General features: G+C 34.5%; 4 protein-coding genes across 19 annotated transcripts; 1 reads left to right on the forward strand and 3 right to left on the reverse strand.

The window, feature by feature from the left end:
- LOC104724246 lies at positions 1 to 4418 on the reverse strand. 16 transcript variants are annotated; one of them, XR_002033889.1, is made up of 6 exons: positions 4127 to 4410; positions 2981 to 3790; positions 2636 to 2667; positions 2260 to 2451; positions 2080 to 2149; positions 1743 to 1978 (listed from the first exon to the last, which is right to left on the reverse strand). XR_002033889.1 is itself a non-coding variant. In XM_019231547.1 (5 exons), exon 5 carries the CDS (start codon positions 1173 to 1175, stop codon positions 312 to 314), a length of 864 nt encoding a protein of 287 aa, XP_019087092.1. In that variant the 5' UTR covers positions 1176 to 1178; positions 1263 to 1452; positions 2260 to 2451; positions 2981 to 3790; positions 4127 to 4418; the 3' UTR covers positions 1 to 311. The 16 variants fall into 16 exon arrangements, 1 of the variants encoding a protein (XP_019087092.1); XR_757595.2 differs by having other exon boundaries at positions 1743 to 2451; positions 2981 to 3118; positions 3349 to 3413; positions 3741 to 3790; positions 4127 to 4403; XM_019231547.1 differs by lacking the exons at positions 1743 to 1978; positions 2080 to 2149; positions 2636 to 2667 and adding exons at positions 1 to 1178; positions 1263 to 1452 and having other exon boundaries at positions 4127 to 4418.
- Positions 7646 to 9910, reverse strand: LOC104728333 (UDP-glycosyltransferase 72E3-like). Its single transcript, XM_010447325.2, has 2 exons — positions 9093 to 9910; positions 7646 to 8619 (listed from the first exon to the last, which is right to left on the reverse strand). Exons 1-2 carry the CDS (start codon positions 9690 to 9692, stop codon positions 7774 to 7776), a joined length of 1446 nt encoding a protein of 481 aa, XP_010445627.2. The 5' UTR covers positions 9693 to 9910; the 3' UTR covers positions 7646 to 7773.
- LOC109127346 (uncharacterized mitochondrial protein AtMg00810-like) lies at positions 11797 to 12378 on the reverse strand. Its single transcript, XM_019231950.1, has one exon. The coding sequence runs from the start codon at positions 12376 to 12378 to the stop codon at positions 11797 to 11799; it is 582 nt and encodes a 193-aa protein (XP_019087495.1).
- Positions 17284 to 18236, forward strand: LOC104728335 (alkane hydroxylase MAH1-like). Its single transcript, XM_010447328.1, has 2 exons — positions 17284 to 17550; positions 17613 to 18236. Exons 1-2 carry the CDS (start codon positions 17284 to 17286, stop codon positions 18234 to 18236), a joined length of 891 nt encoding a protein of 296 aa, XP_010445630.1.

Raw genomic sequence — 20143 nt, forward strand, 5'->3', positions numbered from 1 at the left:
CTTAAACCATATCCCAAAAAACCATCATCCTAAACATTCAATCCAAACAACATGATCCTAAAATATGAATCATCATAAGCTATAAAACACATAATCAGCAAGTGAAATATGTGATGGTTGGCTTGATTGGCTTGGTTAACTTGCTTGACTTGCTTGATTTGGACCTTCACCTTTTGTTTTCCTTGGCTTCTTGCGTTGGACCCCAACATTAAGACACCTTTTTGTGTTATGTCCTACCATTCTACAGTTAGCACAATGCAAAGTAATTCCTGCTATGGTAATTTTGATCTTCTTTGGTGGAGCCTCATCTTCTACATCCTTTGCTTGCTTTTTCCTTTTCTTTGGAGATTCATTTTTGCCCTTGATTCGTTTTGTATCTTTTTCCGCCCTTTAGTTGGCTCTCTAGGTGGTGGTTGAAGCTCTGTTTCACCGGATTTTCTCCAGAAGTACATACCATTAACTCCCCTCATTGTCTCATTGTATTGAGCCACCCATCTTGATGTCAAATACCAGTCAAAGTTAACAAAATCCTCAGGCTTCAGATTATTCTTCATCCCAATTACATGCAAGACATGACGACAAGGAATTCCTGTCATACTCCACCTTCTACATGCACATGTTTTTGCATTCATATCAACCCTGAAACCATGATGAACATGTTCTGCCACCTCATAATGATCATTGCCGCAGGGGATTACCTGACAATACTTCAAGTATCTCTGTTCTTCCTTAATGGTCTTGGCCACTTTCGGAGTGTACTTCCCCTTGTGCTTTGCAGCCTTCTTTCTTCTCATTTCATTTCGGATCAAGCATTGTCGCCTTATGGTCTTCAACATTGCTACCAATGGCATCTCTCTTGCTTTGTTGATAGTAATGTTGTAAGACCCTGAGAAGTTATTCGAGACATCTTCACACACTGAAGTGCAACTGAAGAAAGCACGGCTACCGTTCTCTGGATTCTTCGACATCAAAGCTTCATAAACACCTTGATCAAACTTCTTTAGATCTTCAGTGGCTTTGTAGTAGTCTACGGCATTGAAACTTTTAGCAACAGCCCAAAAAAGGTGTTTAGGCAGCTCTTTGCCTGGATATGCTCTCCTAAGGTTCCCATATATGTGGCGTGCACACATACGATGTTCGACTTTGGGCAACTCTTGTTCCACAGCAATAAGCATACCCTATTATAAAAAGAGTAAGTGTCTCAAACTCATATTTTAAGTATAATGTAGACTAAATTTGAGGTTAAGAGGAAGCCAACTTACCTTATGCTTGTCTGAGATGAGACTAAATCCTTCACCATCTCCAAGTTGCAAGTCTGTTTTAAGAAGCTGAATAAACCATATCCAACTATCTGTATTCTCTACTGGCACAATAGCCCATGCAACAGGGAAGAACTGGTTGTTGGCAGCTCGTCCTATAGCTGCCAAGAGTTGACCTCACTACAACAAATATCTACATTGATAGCAGTAGAGAAAAGTTATAATACGTCATTCATACCTTTTTCACAAACACTATGTTAGGCCACTGTTATCGTAGGTACCACACATACGATAACACCAGATATGTATGCTATGTTAAAGTCTTCAACCATAGCAGTAACGAAATGCTTTGTTATCACACTTTTTTAATTTTTTAAAATAATGTAATAAGTCATTTTTCATGCTATCTTAGGAGCTTCTACCATAGCTCTATTAAAACGATTTAGTTTATATTACAAAATTTATTTCTATATAGATTTCATATTTCATACATCATCTATATATAATATAAATATTTTAACCAAAACAATGTCATACATAAGATCATACCAAGTTTTATACTAATATCTTAATTGCAGCCAAGTATTGAAACAAAATTAAACAAACATCCTAAGTGCCACCAACTAGATCTTCCGTTGAACTCGTAACACCAACAACCAGATCTTCGCGGCTCTAGCCACACCATCGTCGTCCTTCATCGCCTTAACTAACGATTGTACCTGTGTTCAAGGAAAAACAAAGCTCTTTCATATTAACTTAAGTCCTTAACTCAAGGCTAAAAAACTAAGAGAATTTCCAGAATATTAGACATTACCACAACCTTGTATCTCGGGAATAGCTAGTCATGAGGGACACTATCCACTAGTAAAATAAGTACTTAGGTTCTTTCACTATATGAAACCACATCAAGTACATATTACAGTAACATATACCAAACATGCAAACATCCACTAATGGAAAGGTAATATGATAGATATAATTCAGTAAAAAAAAGACTCACGAGACTACCAAAGCCGATATATGTATGGGCTTGTCACCAGCTTCTGGCCATTCCACAATCTCTGCATGAGGGTTTTACTGAAATAATTTCTTCTGTTACCTCTGCTTAGGAGCCTCTTCGCCTTCAAATCTCATGCAGATGGAGTACTCCATATACTGATCAAACGGACCAATAAACTCAGATGGGCTCGTCCTGTATCAAACAAAACACCAGTGCAGGAACATTTAGTAGAGCAATTCACTGCCAAGCATCAGACAAATAGAGACAAGCCTTGAACATGAAACTGAACATCATGAACCAACAGGAAATCAAACAACTAACAATTCACCAATTGATGTATCATAAACCAAACCAATTAAACAAGTTTGATGCTTACCTTCACTATCATCCATCTCTCAATGCAAAAACCTGTAACGTAGTTAAACGTTTAGACAAAACAAGAACAATCACACTAATGTACTAACTAACCATTCAAAATACTAACATGTCTTGTGATTAAAAGAAAAGAGGAGATTCTCTATCTATAAAACTTGGAGAACACAAGAAGAAACGAAACAAAGTTCCGCAGTTTTAGAAAAGAGAAGCTGAGGCACACAACTAAGTTTCTGTAGAATCATAAGAATGAATCAAACATATATAAGTACCAAGTCCTTGAAACTAGAAGCCCATTAATGATAAAGAACAGAAAAGCAAAAATGTGTGTTGAACAAGACCAAGTTACCTCAGATTTCCTGTAGAAAGTATGCATATCATTGACATATTCAACCACGGCTAAAGGATTCTTCCCATCACAGAGGTCAATATCGCTCACACACTCTTCTTCTTTATCTGCATCTTCCATTTCAATCTCCTTCTCCTCCTTTTGAAAAACACAAGAAATATGAGTATAACTCTATAAGAAAAAAGGTTGAGAAAATATGTATAGCATATGTATACAAGTACACACAAAATTTAGGAAAGATGACAGTACACACCAAAGCTCCTAAATTTGGGAAAAAAAACAACAAAGCTAAGAGTCAATAAAATCCTACAATCTTTCCGACTGAAGAAGCAGACAAATTCATAATCGAGAATCAAATAATTTCTAACCTTGAAGAAGATCCATCAATTGAGAGGTTCCTTGGTGAAGATCGATCTCAGAACCATTTTATAGACTATAGTCAAATCAGGATTACAGAGGAAGCTAAAAATGGAAATCATTGATTACAAATAACATTAATGAAAATGGCTAAAGAACGGCTTTAGATCATCATTGAACGACTTACTAGAAAGAACATACAAGAATTAAAGAAAGACTATTGCATCAAAAGTACAAACTCTTTCTTCATTTCCTCTATTCTAAACAAAAGTACTAAACCAATTGTTAGGGTTTAGTTGTCAATCAATTCCCGATAAAGCTTCGATTTTGAGAAAAAGTTTACACCCAGCAGCAACAACACACAAAAGAGCCAGAGAGAGAGAGAGAGAGACAGAGAGAGTACCGTAGGTTCGCTGATTGATTCCTCCCAGACAAAACCCAGGAAACAAAAATCTGAGAGAAGAAGGACAATTGTGGATCAGAACGAAGAAGAGAAATAAACCTCTATCCTGCCAATTGTTTATAAAGAAATTTGATAGTGTAATTAAATATAGATCACAGAGCCGAGAAAGTGTAAATAACTAAACAAATTTGATAACTTGGTAGAGTGATTAGCTTACCTAAAAACAAAAGGTTCAATATTTTCTTAATAAAACGAGAAAACTTTAGATTTTTTGTACCAATAAGAGGAATTGAAACACATTTCTCTAGTCAAGCGAAGAAATAAAGAAAGATAATGAAATGAAGAAACAATGGAAGTGAGGGAGTAAGGATGATGATATACTTTACCTTTATAGTGACTCTCTCTCTCTCTCTGTTATCAAAACCTAGAAGAAAAGAAAAGGGGGAAAAAAGTGTTTTGAGATGAGAGGAGACGAGGAGAAGCAGCGACGACACCGGCGGCTAGGATTTTGAGATGAGAGGAGACGCTTCTTATCCACATGGTGATGAAGATGGATCGATAGGAAAAATTGATTTGTGTTCTAATGAGACCGAGGACCTAGGTTTGATTTCAGAGGATTTTTTTTTTGTTCTTTCTCTGTATGGAAAAGTGAAAGTTTTGTTGTGTTGTTGTCAATCGGATGTGGGACTTAAAATTTCACTAAGTATTGGCGGAATAAACGATTTTAACTTTCCTTTTAGTAAATTTTTATCTTAGCATTCATTTAGTGCTATGGTATAGAAATTAAAATAAACATAGATCTTTCATAGCAGTTCTGTAAAATGAGCTATCTTCTCATGCTATGAATGTTGATATTTCTTGTAGTGCCTTTGACATTGTTCTTCAAAAAACAACCATCAATCCCAAATATGAGTCGACAATAAGCAACAAATGTCTTCCGGAGTGCTGTCAAACAGACATAGAACCTGTCCAACTTCTCAATACCTTCATCAGCTCTCATTGTTCCCACTTCAACAGTCGACCCTGGGTTAGAACTGACAAACAAATAAGCAAGGTTAGAGATGAGAATCGGAATGTAAAAAGTTATGCAAATCTAAAAAGAAAAACTTACTCAAGTAGCTCTAGACAGTAGTCCTTTAGTCTAGCAAATTGTTCATCATGTTCAGCTTGAATGATTGCCAATGCTTTTGTCTTGGCTTTTCTACATTGATCTGGAGTGACCACCAAGTTGTAATGGTCCTCCATTACTGCTTGTATTGCCTTCGGCTTGAAAGTAGGATCATTCCTAATGTCATCCAATACTAACTTTGCAATGACCCCATCCTTCACTACCTTGCTATACTTGTTTGGGATACATGAATGCAAGTCATTGCATGACATGACTTGGAATGTGTTCTTTTCTTTTTGAAAAGAACAATAGATTCTGAATTTGCAACCACCACCTATAGAGCATATCACTTCTGATTTCTCAGATCCCCATCTTGAATACTTCACATTAGTTACTTCCTTAAGCACATACTCAACAACATCTTCCTTGAACAAAGGTATGCTGTCAAATACCTGCCCCAATCTTATCTCTCCACTGCCTTTTTTGTACCTAAGGTTTTTTTCGGATCCACCATCCTCATCATCTGAATTCTGAGGAGTGGCCTCAGAATCACAAGCCTCATCTTCCTCATCATCATCTCCTCTACCGATACAATCCTCATCTTCACCATCTCTAACAGACCAAGCTCTATCGTTGCCTCTCTCACCATCTCCATCATCATTGAATCCTTCTTGACCAGCTTTACTATTGCCTCGTTCTTCACCAGCTCCATCATCATTCTGTTCTTCTTCACCATCTCCATCATCAGAAATCTCATCCTTCTCCACATAGAGTTCTATTGATCTTGTCCACATCGCAGCTGAACACATTCTCTGGAAATTATCGGATCCATCATACAACAACTTCAACTCTGAGAACATCTCGTATGGGAGTTTAAATCAGATCCTTTGCCCAACCATAAACAACCTAAGCGACTCCACCATGTTTGTAAATATTGTCTCTGCCTTGCATTCAAGACTATGGGTCTCGCCTCCAACATATGCAATCACAGTACCATTGGCGACTTCAAACTTTCCATTATAGTAGATTATGAAAACTGGATCTTCAGGTCTACAAACAACAAAACCAAAGATTGTTCAAAACCGAGATTTTCTCTAACACACACACACACAAATTATACACGACTTATACAAAGACCCACTATTATATCACATTTGTGATGCAATTACACCAAAAAAATCCATCAAACTAACCAATGCTAATCAATCGATAAACTTTGAGATATTTCGTAAATGATCTTTCGAAAATTACCGGTTTGGAACTCCAGTGCGACTTCCGAACCACCTTCATCCTCGGGAATCATTGCCTTTGGCTTCAGAAAAGGACAATCTAAGTGGGATTGAACCGAAATTGAAAATGCCCAAATTCTAGGGTTCTTCCACCGTGAGAGAGAGTGTCGGGAGAGAGGAAGAAAGATTTGAGAGAGAAATAAAAAACAACGTCGTTTTGGCCAAAAATTTAGATTCTCAATTTTTCCAAAACGACGTCGTCTGAACCACTGCGCACACGTGGAATCCACGTCAGCATGATTAAACGGAAACTTAACTGAGTTAGGCCATAAACACGTTTTTGTATGTTATGGCACATCATTTAAATTTGGGGTATTGATTTAGAAGTTGGGGTACGAAATTCAAATATTTGAAAACATAATGTATGTTTAGGCCCGATCAATAATTAAATGTATGAATTCAACACAGTGCAATTTTCGGGGTATGAAAAAGCCGTTTTTCCTATATTAAGAGACTCTTGAGTACCTTGAGACCACTTCAATTAGTGATTAATGAGAGTTTGGGTGTCCTAAAAATAATCATAAATTAAGATTTAAGATGTTTCAGTTTTTTTTTGTCTTCATAAAGACATTAGCATCTATTCTTTTAGACATTCTTATTAAAATAACAACTAGGTACTATCCCGCGAAAAACCGCGGACTGAATTTTTTTGATAAAAATTTATAAAAATTTATTTTGTTATATGTTATTTATAATGGTTTGTGATTAAAAATTTGTTGCTTATATTATAATTTTTGTATTTTAAAAATGTTTATTGAAAACCTATCAAAAGAACATTTGCATGTAATGAATAAAATTATTTAAACCTTTGTGAAATCTTTGTTATAGTTGTGAAGTAAGTAAAAATATATAACTAACATGTAAAAAAAAAATCTTATCTGTTAGTTTTTTTTTAAGTACAAACAGATTTTTTTTTTCTTTTCTACAATTTATTTTATTTGATGTTTACGCTATTTTCGTTTTTTAATTAGAAATATTTATTTAATTAATTATTTAATTTTAATTAAGTTTTTCTAATTGCAATTGAATGTAATTTTTTACATATTTTAAAGTTAGTTTTATATTTGTATTTCCCAATTAATATAGTAGGATAACTCGAAAAGAAGAAATAAGACTAAACACGATTTTTTAAATGAGCAATGTTGCTAACAACCATCTAACATGTGTTAAGCAATCATTGGTTTAAATTTTTATTTTAAATTTTAAATTTAAATAAATATTAAAAATAAAAAAATATTATGTTTGAGCAACCTAGTATGTTTCTACTGATGGGAGATGGCCTTATAATTTCTAGCTATGCACGTTCTCATAATATCCTTACTTTACAAAACACTGACTATATTGTTATAATGAAAGAAAACAATAGTTTAAGAAACAACATGTACCGTTTCTAAGGGTATATACATTAGAAGTTTCTCAACAAAATTTATTACTTAAAATATATATATATATATATAATATAATATTTTTTAGTATAAGAATTTCTCCTAAAAGGTAAGAACAATTTTTAAATGAGAATCTTGGAGAAACTTACTCTCTTGTTTTAACAAACTTTTACAATAAAAATTATTATTTTATATTTTATTATTTCTTTCGTTAATAAGAAATTTAGTGAGAAACTAACAATGCACATGATCTAAGCACCAGTTCCCAAGCCCCCGACACGTTCCAAAAACCGTTGACACTCCTCCGTGATTCTGCAAAGTGACTCGTGCGCCAAACCACCAGCGTCAATGTTCAGCGACATCTCCGCCGTCTCTTTCAACTTCTTCACTTTCTCTCTCATCTCCTTACCTTCCTCCTCAGCCATGACCTTCCTCACCAACGCCTCAATCTTCGACCTAGAAATCGCCTCCTTTGAATAGTCCACTCTGACGGCGATTCCCAGTTCATCTCTGAGCAACGCCGCATTCATATTCTGCTCGGCGAAAAGCGGCCATGCTATCATCGGAACGCCGCCAAGGACGCTTTCCAACGTCGAGCTCCAACCACAATGGGTTAAAAACCCACCAACGGCCCGATGGGCCAGGACTTCAACTTGCGGTGCCCATGATGGGATCAAGAAACCTCTATCGCAAGTACAAGTCACGAACCCTTCCGGTAGATACTCTGGCGTGTGGTCTTTGGTACCACCGCCACTACCGGAGATATACTCACTGTAAGAGGAGTCGTCAACCGGTGGTCGAACCACCCATACGAACCTTTGCTGGCTCTGATCGAGCCCCCACGCCAATTCGGTTAACTGATTAGTTGTAAGAGAACCACCACTCCCGAAGGAGATATAAAGAACCGACTCATCTGGTTGTTCGTTTAACCAATCAAAAACCGGATGTGCGTTTTTAGATGATTTTATCGGTCTGCATAACGGACCGACCGGATAAACTGGTACACGAGCGACCCGACCCAAAAGTTTTGGGTCTTGAAGAGATTTCAATGATTTGGGCTCCATCTCTTCCCATGTATTCACCAAAATTCCATCAGCCTTTGGGTAAGCCAGAAAGTGACGAACCAAATCCCGGGACACCGGTTCGTCAAGAACCAAATATGAATCCATAGTATCTTCANCCCTTCCGGTAGATACTCTGGCGTGTGGTCTTTGGTACCACCGCCACTACCCGAGATATACTCACTGTAAGAGGAGTCGTCAACCGGTGGTCGAACCACCCATACGAACCTTTGCTGGCTCTGATCGAGCCCCCACGCCAATTCGGTTAACTGATTAGTTGTAAGAGAACCACCACTCCCGAAGGAGATATAAAGAACCGACTCATCTGGTTGTTCGTTTAACCAATCAAAAACCGGATGTTCGTTCTTAGATGATTTTATCAGTCTGTATAACGGACCTACCGGATAAACTGGTACACGAGCGACCCGACCCAAAAGTTTTGGGTCTTGAAGATATTTCAATGATTTCGGCTCCATCTCTTCCCATGTATTCACCAAAATTCCATCAGCCTTTGGGTAAGCCAGATAGTGACGAACCAAATCCCGGGACACCGGTTTGTCAAGATTCAAATATGAATCCATAGTATCTTCGAATCTAACCGGTTCACACCCCGGTACAGCGAGCGGGTTTCTTTGCACTGCGTGGTCTTCTTTGATATCTTTGTCCAAAGTTGAATAATACATGGAAACTCCGAGGAAACGCGCGTTGGAAGCGAAAAACACATAAGCCAACATGTTTAGTTCCGCTGCGAGACATAATGCATCTGTGCCGAACAAGTCGACGATCAGAGCCGTTGGCTTTTGATGCATGGCAGAGATCTTGGATCGGAGGGCTGGAACGGCTTCACGCATAATGACTCCGATCTTGGTCACCAAACGGTCTTCCGGGTACACTAAACCAGAAATGTCCGGCGAAGGAAGATCGACGAGGTCCACACCGGTTGAGTTTAGGAACTTTGACTGAACGGAGGCTGCGTCAGTTTCGAGGACGAATACGGTGACTTTAAACCCGTGGTTCGCGGAGAGACGCTTAGCTAGCTCCATCACCGGCATGACGTGGCCCATTCCGGGACTGGCAAACATGGCGGCATGTAGTTTTCTGATATGCATCACTTGTTCTTCAGTTGGCTTTTTTTTTTTAATTGAGAATACCTTGTTCTAGACTTCTATGGTCGTTGCATATATGCATTATACTCACTTAATTTATAGCCTGTTTCTATCATTACTAGAAGTCTAGAACAAGGTATTCTCAATTAAAAAAAAAGACAAACTTGGTTTCTCAAATATAATCATTTAAAGATTAAACTGTATTCATTTAAAGTAACTAATTTAAAAAATCTTAATTAACTGTATATCAAATAATTTTATAATCAAATTAAAATGTATGTAAAATATCTATGTTTTTTTCATTATAAAAAGCAAAAGTGAGAAAATGGAAATTTGAACAAATTCCTCACTCTAAAACATACAAAAGTAAAAATTTGTTGAGAAAAAAAATCATGCAAAAGTAAAATATCTTCATCTAAATACTGTAAATAAAAAACTACGAAAATATAACTAATTGCATGTCAAAATCTTTTAATGGTTAGTCAATTTATACATAAATGTTGCCGCAGGCAGAACCGTACATTTGGGTGAGGACCATAGGCTAAAGAAAGGTATTCTTACGGACAACGTCATTTCCCTGATAACATTTACGAATATGCCATTTTCCTAAATAAAAGTTTGGCTTTACCATTTTTTAATACTTAATGTCGTAGTCACCACCCAGATACCGTCTAGCGCCTAGAACGCTTAGTCGGGGTCTAGACAGTTTTTAGGCAGTTTAGGCGTTTACGACATAAAACATTATATATATAAAATATGTACAAATATATGTTAGAAAAATAAAAAAATTATAAATTATAAACAAAAGTAAAAAAATATATTTATTTAAGTTATATTAACAACATATAAATGTTTATAATTACGAATACATATAGAAAACTTAATAATTTTTATTATATGTAGTTAAAAATCAAAAATAAATATTAAAATAAAATTTATGTAATTTTAAGCGGTTTAGGCAGTCATTTAGGCGTCTGCTGAGCGCCTAGCGCCTAAACGACCACCTAGATCGCTTTCTTGAACACTGGATAAAATACGTATTTATAAAAAAAATATTAAATTTTAAGGATAAATATAATGGAACCAACTAAACCTAATCATAACACGTTAAACGCATGTTTAATCGTATTTTTGTAACCTAAAAAATGGCAAATTCATAACAATATAGACAGAATGGCAAAATCCATCAATGCCATGGCAAATTTATATTTGATTCCTATGGAAACAATAGGTTCTTGATCCCCCCACGTACTTATGCGTTTGAGTCGCAGTTTTAACTACGAGTCATCAAATGCAGTTTGGATGTTTTTGCATTATATTTGTGGTAAAAAAATGATGTTTAATTACTAGCCATGTAAATGATAGGTTCTTGCTCAAGGCAGAGAGGCTCATGGTGGAGGAATAACCACATGTATAAGTCATGTTTCCAAATTATTGGTCTACATCGTGGTGTAGAAATAACCACAGATGGTCCAGTAGTATTTAAATCTAATATAATTTTGTGTTGTTTTCCCTATTGAATATGTCATGATTGCATTTCTCTTGAAAAAGTAAATATGAAGTTTAATTTTCGAGTTAAAAAGTCTTTCGTGGAGATATAGGATAATCTACAGCTTTTTTTGACATACTAGATGAACTTTTGCGGCTAATTGTTAAAATCCATGTTTATGGAGAGAGTTGATCGAGTAGGTAGGTGGAAGAAACCAAGAAAACATATTAGTGTCGGTAACATAATAGTGTCGGTAACATAATAGTGTCGATTATATACCAATTGTATACAATATGTTGTTTGTAGATTGATTCGATGCTTATTCTTTTTTTGTGCACTTACTTATCTATATCACACGTATCAACGGCCCATGAGAAAAGTGTGCGAAGAGGAGCAAGATGCTCTAATACAGTAACAGAATGTGAAAGCTCCATGAAGAAGATAAAACTGAGCGCATTGTAAAAAGGTAAACTCCGTAGAGATCAATGTATTGATGATTCACATATATATACAACATACAGTAGTAGAGTTTATCTAATCACGAAGAGATATACACTAAATAGATTTATACATATCTAGAAAGATATAGGTATATCTTGTCTAACACTCCCCAACAGACTAAGCGGGAGGTTGACGAACGCTGAGGCTGCCCCGAAAAGTGAGGAACAGAGGTGACGACAGCCCTTTGGTGAAGACATCCGCAAACTGCTGAGCCGACGGGACGTGTAGAACACCCACATGGCCAAGTGAAACCTTCTCCCTAACAAAATGAATATCAATCTTGACATGTTTGGTCCATTGATGTTGGACCGGATTTGAAGACAAGTAGATGGCAAACACATTATCACAATAGACAATAGTAGCGCGATCCAACGGAATATGCATTTCCAAGAGAAGGGTGTGTAACCAAGTAGCCTCAGAAACAACATTGGCAACGCCACGATACTTGGCTTCAGAATTTGAACGAGAGACCGTGTGCTGGCGCTTAGAAGACCAAGAAATCAGATTGTTACCAAGAAAGACACAATAACCGGAGGTCGAGCAGCGAGTAGACGGACAACCAGCCCAATCAGCATCGGAATAAGCAACAAGACCAGTGACGGAGGACCGGTAAATATGAATGTCGTGACAAATAGTCCCTTTGATATAGCGTAGAATGCGTTTAAACGCCTTGAGATGAGACTCCCTAGGATCATGCATAAACAAGCAGACCTATTGTACGGCAAACGCAATGTCCGGACGCATGAAGGTCAGATACGCGTGAAGGATGTATGCTTTGATCTGAGAGATGGAGAAAGGTTTTTCATTGGAAGAGGGTGGGGTTGCCATGGCGACAACAGGAGGTAGAGAAAAAGAAGGAGGAGAAGAAACAGAAGAAAACAAGGAAGATAGCGGAGAGGATTGATCGCTGTTAGCTTGGAGGCTAATTGAATGCGTTGGATACCATGTAGAAAGGTAAACTCCGTAGAGATCATTGTATTGATGATTCACATATATATACAACATAATAGAGTTTATCCAATCACAAAGAGATATACACTAAATAGATTTATACATATCTAGAAAGATATATGTATATCTTGTCTAACACGCATCAATTGATAAACAACACCTTTTAGTAAGGAAACACCACTGAACTAAAATCTCTCGTCTATGACGTCACTTTGATCAAGACAGCACGACAATATAATGTCATCTCATATGAGAAGCAAAGAAGGGATAGAAGTTTGCGATAAATATTAGAAAGGGTGCATTTGTATTGGGATCATGTTAAATTAACATAAAAAAAATAGTGTATTTGAAAGTTTAAAAATAATAACTTTTTTTTTATATATATTTGAAATCTAGCTTTGTAAAATATTTGAAATACTTACAGGATATTTTTTTAAATACAATCAGCTATTAAAATCACCTTGCAAGTGCAAAATGAGGTCGTTTTTAGGAGAATATGTGAGGTTATACTCTCCAAGTTCACTCATGATTAATCATGCATGTTCAAGGCCACAATGAACACAATAGAGAACCTCGTTCTACGAGAAAATGAAACTTGTTATACCTGCTGTCTAAGTTTACAAAAAAAAACTCTGGATGGTTCAAGACATCATGTTCACCATCTGGCCGAGTAAACTCAACAAGTTATTAGTATAACAATGATTCGATTCAAGGTTGAAAAACGCCACCAACTCAGATACAATTAGTTTTTGTACATACTCTCGAAATTATGTCTAGTCTAGCTAGTAGTGTCAGTCTATAGGGTTAGTTTTGTGTCATATGTTTCGACTTATTTTTATTTATGTGGGAAATTGTTGGAACTGAATTTTTCAAAAATAAGTTTCAGAAAAATTGCAAGTTTTGGACAATGAATTTCCTACGACTTCCCCGCGATTTTTCGACGACTTTTCGGCGACTTTCTGGCAAAATTCCGGCCAAATGGCTAAACGGAATTTTCGGGTCGATAGTGCAATGGAAAGCTGGTAACGAGTACTACAAGATGGTATACTCATACATTTAAAACGAATTTGATTTGTATGAGAAATAAGAGTGTGAAGTGAGCAAGTTGGGATGTGGGAAAAAGTCCCACATCGAAAATAGGATGTGTTTTTCACTCCTTTATATATGATTTGATTTCACACTCCTCTAGTTTCAAAAGTGTGTAGAAGGAAGATGGAAAATTCCCACACGCGCCGAACCGAATCGAACCAAATCAAGCCAGACGCGGCCGCGGGCCGTTGGCCTTGGGCTCTTGGGCTCTTGGGAATCCTCGCGAGTAATTTTTGGAACGCTTTAGGCTCATTTAATTTTTGGAAAGACTTGGCGTGAACTCCAAATAACTTGGGCACTACTCCAAGGAACTTGCGGAGTACTCCAAGAATATTCAAAGAATATTCTCGCGAGACACACCTCCTTCCACTATATATAGAGGCGCAGCCTTTCATTATTTCTCAAGCTCAAAAACACAAAGCTCTTCTAGTTCTAAAATTGCCGCCGCTTCTTCTCTCTTTGGCTTCATTCAAGCTTTTCTCTCTTGCTTCGTCCAAGTAAGTTTTTAGCTTAGTAGTTTCAAGAGTATAAAGTAGATTTCGTGAGCGGTTGTATTCTAAGATTCATAAATCATGATTGTCCGAAAGGACTTACGACCGATTTAATGAATTAAGGAAAATATATCATATCTCGCTTCCATAATTTATTTTATGCTTTAATATTATGTTATTGTAATTCATTTATAATTTCGTTTATATAAATATAATTCATATTTTTTCCAATTCAATTTTTGCGCTCATAACAGTTAATTAACCCTGAATTTGTCAAAAAACAAAAAGAAAAAAAACTATCCCTGGATTTGTGAGACAGTCGCGCGTGTTCTAAAATTATTTTACTCGACGTTTGGAGTTTGGTCCATCATTATCTGCAGTCCATGCATGTGAGGCTTTTTTTATTTCTTGTCGGCAGCCCTGAGGCTTATATAGGCATCAAATATCGCCAGGTGTATTAAACTATTAATCTGCAATCCTATTTCATAATAACGATGTGAAAAGATTTGATATACACGATTATAAGTTTATAACTAAAACAAGCCGACCATTAATACATCCAAAAAAAATATAAAATAATAAATAGTATTATTTAATTATGAAAATCTCTCAGTAAAATTGAAAGAGTCTCTCATATAAGAGATCATGAGAGACTGTCACTTTTTTTTAGAGACTCATATAATTTAAAAATATTATATATTATTTTAATTTTTCGTTTATGTTTGAGAAACTTGGCGAGAGATTTACCACTGTTACCTGACATAATGTCAGTTAGACTCAAACTCAGCTTAATTTAGTCATCGCTAAGATATTAATTAGTACTAATATATATAGTGTGACCAAGATATTAAGAAACCACAACAAATGTTATATGTTTACCAAGAAAATAACATATCATTTATTAAGAAAGCTTAGAAAGCTTCTTAAAACTTGTTTACAGTTGATTTTAGAAGACTTTTACGTAAACAAATCTTCACAAACATTTTTAAACATTTTCATAGTATTAGATTATATGTGTTTTTGAATTAAAAAAAAAAGTCTATCCCACTAAAAAACCAATGAAGGAATACATTACATAACCAATATATTTGGTAAAACATCCTACTATATTAATTGAAAAGTACAAATATGAAACTAACCTTAAAATGTATAAAAATTACATTAAATTGCCATTAGAAAATTTAATTAAGATTAATTAACTAATTAAATAAATATAATTAATTAAAAAATAAAAAACGCTGACAGATCAAAAATTAAAAAAATCTAGAAAAGTAAAAAAATATATATTCAAATCAAAACTAATTTGTACTTGAAAAAAATATAAAAAATTAACCGCTAAGATTTTTTAAAAAATACAGATAATTATTAGTTAAAAAAAAATATTTTCTCTCTCTCTAATAAAATTATGGACGAAAATTACTATTTTTAAAAAATATATATATAAACCAATCAGAATTTCAACTAAGATTTTATATCCAAGTAGACAATATAATTATTTTTAATAACTACATTTCGAAGTTTTATTAAGATTTCAAATTATGATTTTACTATCATCTTTCTTTTATTTTATTTTATTTCAAATAACTTTTTAAAAGAAATATAACAATAATTTTTCTTATTATATTATAATTTTTTTTAAATGTTGATCCGTGCTTTAAGCACGGGATATATCCTAATACTATTATTAATTTCAATACATATATCCAATCATAATTTTCACTTATTTGATTAGCTAGATACAAAACTATATTTTGAAATTTTTTGAATATTAGATATCTGAAATTCCTAATTTCAAAAGATATAATTATCCATTTATATCCTAGTTTCAATTTTATTTTAAGATTCAATTTTTTTTCCCCCATTTTTATGTACTATTAATAAACCAAAAGAAATTTTAGAAACTTGAAGTGTAAACATCTAATTTGAGAGAAACCCTTATTTTTCTCTTAAAGTTATTATTTTTCTCTCCAAAATAATAGTATATACTTGCAATGTCCACAAATTATCTTCTCATCCTATACGTAGTGTGACTAATGAGCGTCGTCAATGTCATGACGTCGTTTGACATGTTGCGCTGATGTTGTTGTCGGTGCAGTTATAGTTAGTCATAGAAATTAGAAATTATTGCGCATTTATTGTTTGTGTATTCAGTTAAGTTGCGCAACTAAAACAACCCAATTTTACTCAAAAAAAGAAAAAAAGAAAAACTAATTAACAAGAACCCATCACAACTTACTTCAATATTTCAATTAAACTTCAAAATACTCAATGGCCTCAATAAGCTTAGTTCAAGCTTCCATAGCCATCGTTTCCTAATCATTTGGTTCTTCTACCTCTTCAAGAAACCTCGTAAAGGATTCCTTAGAAACTGGCCAGCTTTGGGATGCTTCCTAGTCTACTTCTGGAGTTTCATCGAATCTATGACTTTAGCGTGGGGATTCTGGAGAAGTCTAACTTGACGTTTGTATTCAAAAGACCGTGGTATTCTAGAATGGATATGGTGTTTAGTGCTGATGACAAAAATATCCATCATATGATGAACTCATCATACTCCTCCAATTAACTAAACCAAAGGTCCTGACTTCAAAGAAGTGTTTGATGTTCTTGGAGCTAGATGGGATCAATACTCACCGCGGACTCGGAGCTATGGAAGGAGTTTGAGGAAAGATTCTAAAGCCATGGTCGACCACCAAGGGTTTCAAAAGTTGACAATGAGTACCACGAGGACGGGCTTGTTTCTCTTTTCGATCATATAGCCGAGGAAGAAAAGGTCGTGGACTTGCAAGATGTGTTCAAGAGGTATACCTTCGACTAGGCCCGGCTCTATGCATGGGGGTGCAAATGCACAGGGTCCATTTATATTTTGGGCTTTTTTCTTTTGATTTTAGGGTCTAATTTTTTTTTTTTTTTTTTTTTTTTTNTTTTTTTTTTTTTTTTTTTTTTTTATCATGAGAAATAGAGTCCAAAATTTTTTTTAGCTCAGGCTCCAGAAAATATTTGAGCCGTGTCTGCCTTCGACGCAACTCTAATGACAGTAACTGGGTGTCATGATCCTAGATCTCTCTCTATTGAAATGTCAAAGGTTGATGATTTTGGTAAAGCTCTCAACGATATAGGAGAAGGGATTATGTATAGGCATGTTAAACCAAAGTTCTTGTGGAAGCTCCAAAGATGGGTTGGATTCGGACAAGAGAAGAAGGTGTATGAAGCTAACGCCACTTTAAATCGAACTTTTAAAAAGTTTATATTAGATAAGAGGGAAGATATAAGATCAAAAGAGAATTCTAGTGGAGAAGGGTGGGGATCTATTGACATCCCACATGAAGCTAGATGCAAGCATGTACTTGAAGTACCATAATGATGAGAAGTTTCTTAGAGACACCATGTTAGCTTTCATTCTAGCTGGGAGGGATACCACTGCTTCTGCGCTCACTTGGTTCTTTTGGCGTTTGTCTCAAAACCCTCATGTTGTCACTAACACTCGCCAAGAGATCTACACCCATCTACCAAGAAGGAGCTGGTGACCCCGAGAGGTCGACGTATGATTCGATGGAATTCCTGAACAAACTAGTGTATTTACGTGGTGCCTTGTATGAAGCAATGAGACTTCATCCTCCGGTTCCATTCGAGCGCTTGTCTCCCGTAAAACCAGATGTGCTTCCAAGTGGGCATAGAGTCGACCCAAGTATGAAGATTGTAATCTTTATTTACGCGTTGGGGAGGATGAACGCAGTATGGGGAGAAGATGCTTTGGAATTTAACCCCAAGAGATGGGTTTCGGAGACAAGAGGATTTATAGAAGTGTCTTCCTCCAAGTTCTTTACATTTAATGCAGGCCCAAGAGCTTGCCTCGGTAAGGAGGTAGCTATGACTCTAATGAAGACAGTTGTGGTGGAAATATTACAAAACTATAATATTGAGGTTGTCCAAGGCCAAAAGATTGAACCAGCTCCTGGTCCTATCCTCCGCATGAAGCATGGTCTTCGAGTCAAACTTAATAAAAGATGCTCATCTTCTGCAATATAAATGGTCGAAATGTTTTTATGTTTATACGCCTATATGATTCATTTTCTTTTTAGGATTAGAAAGAGTCACCATTATTACACTCATTCATACTAAAGGTTTTGTATGCATATTTATCATTTCAAATTAGTCACTTAAAGTCATAAATTCCATAGCATTTTTTTAAAAAATGGGATAGTTCTTACTATAGCATCAAATTAGTTATGGAATGAGAGGATCTTTCAAAAAAAATTTGCAAACCAACCCTCGATTAATTTATGAAATCAGAAGCATTAGTTGGCAACACTTACCATTTCGACCCAAAGAGACACTAAAAACCGACTCGGAAGCGCTCGTTGTTCCATGTGCTCATTCTTTAATGGTTCGGGTAGTCGGGTAGACTTATAGACATTCATAATGTCATTTATTATGCATTAAACCATCTCCGGTAGTGTTTCAAATTCAGATTTTGCAATTTTTTTTATTTATTTTGAAAAAAATGAAAATGGCATTTCAACTTGAAAATAAATAATTGAATAATATTTTTTTTATTTGAAAGAATACTATTAGCATCTTTCCGTTTTTTATAGTGAACGATTGTTTTTTATAAAATGATCCAAATTTATATTTTTTAACAAGTTTTTATTCTTTACCAAATAAATTATATTTTTTAATCAATTTTAAAATCTCATATTGTTATTTTACCCAATCAAATTAAAAAAAATTTCAATAATAACTTATAAATAATTAAAAAAGAAGGACCCTATCCTCAAACATGATTTTCGAGTCAAACTCAATAAAACATAATCACCTTTAGAAATTTTACTACTCCCATAGAATTATTTGGTTATACTCGTTATTAATAGGATCATGTCTACTTTCAACAAGAAATATATCGAAGAGTTTGTGTTAATGTTGGAATGGCTAAAAATTAAAGTTTATTAGAAGTTTAGGCTAAAATTCATGGAAAATAGTTTTTTTTTTATGATTATATTGGTAATAAATCCAGAAAAAAAGGTTGTTCCCAGCAGGTTCAATGGAAAATGGGAATGAAATAGATGGAGAATGGTTAGTACACTTCATCTTTATAAATAAATTAGGAGATATCTCGTGCTGTAAAACACATGTTAACATTTTTTCTAAAAATTATAATGTAATAATAAAAATTATTGTTATATTTCTTTTAAAAAGTTATTTTGTTTGAGATAATATTTTTTAATATTTCAATTATTCGGTAAATCTATATATATCTTTTGAATACTAATTATTTTAGATTATTATTGTTTTTAATTTGTTTGATGTATATTGCATTTTTATATTGTTTGTTTGTTGTATTTGCATCATTGAAATATTTTGAAGTAGTTTTATAGTTGTAATTGTGAGCAAATGAAATTTATTAATTTATCAATCACATACATTTAGTTTTACTAACTCGCCAATGTGGAAAATGAAAACACACATTTTTCTTCATAGATTAAGTAATATATTATATGATAATTCAAAACAATTTGTAAATAACATAAAAGAAAGGTGATAAGAGAATCATAATCTAAAATCTTAACAAAATCTTTGAAATCTAGATATTAAAAGTAGTCATATTGTATACTTAGATATAAAATCTTACTTTTTGAAATTCTCATTGGTTTATATTTTTTGAAAAAATTATTTAGTAATTTTTGCCATCCATAATTAACTAGAGAGAAAAATATATATATTTTTTCAAAACTGATAATTATTTAAAATAAATGGCATGACAATGTAATTTTTTACACTTTACGAGGCTAGTTTCATATTTCTACTTCCCAATTAATATAGTAAAATAAGTGCGTGAATATTTTGTATATCATATGTCTATTTACATCATTTCATTTAGTTTTTTTTCTTATAATTCTGATGAGTTCGATGTGGATTAAAATATTCTTTACAAGAAA

The sequence above is a fragment of the Camelina sativa genome, chromosome 11, assembly GCF_000633955.1.
Source record: "Camelina sativa cultivar DH55 chromosome 11, Cs, whole genome shotgun sequence".
Taxonomy (NCBI): Eukaryota; Viridiplantae; Streptophyta; class Magnoliopsida; order Brassicales; family Brassicaceae; genus Camelina; species Camelina sativa.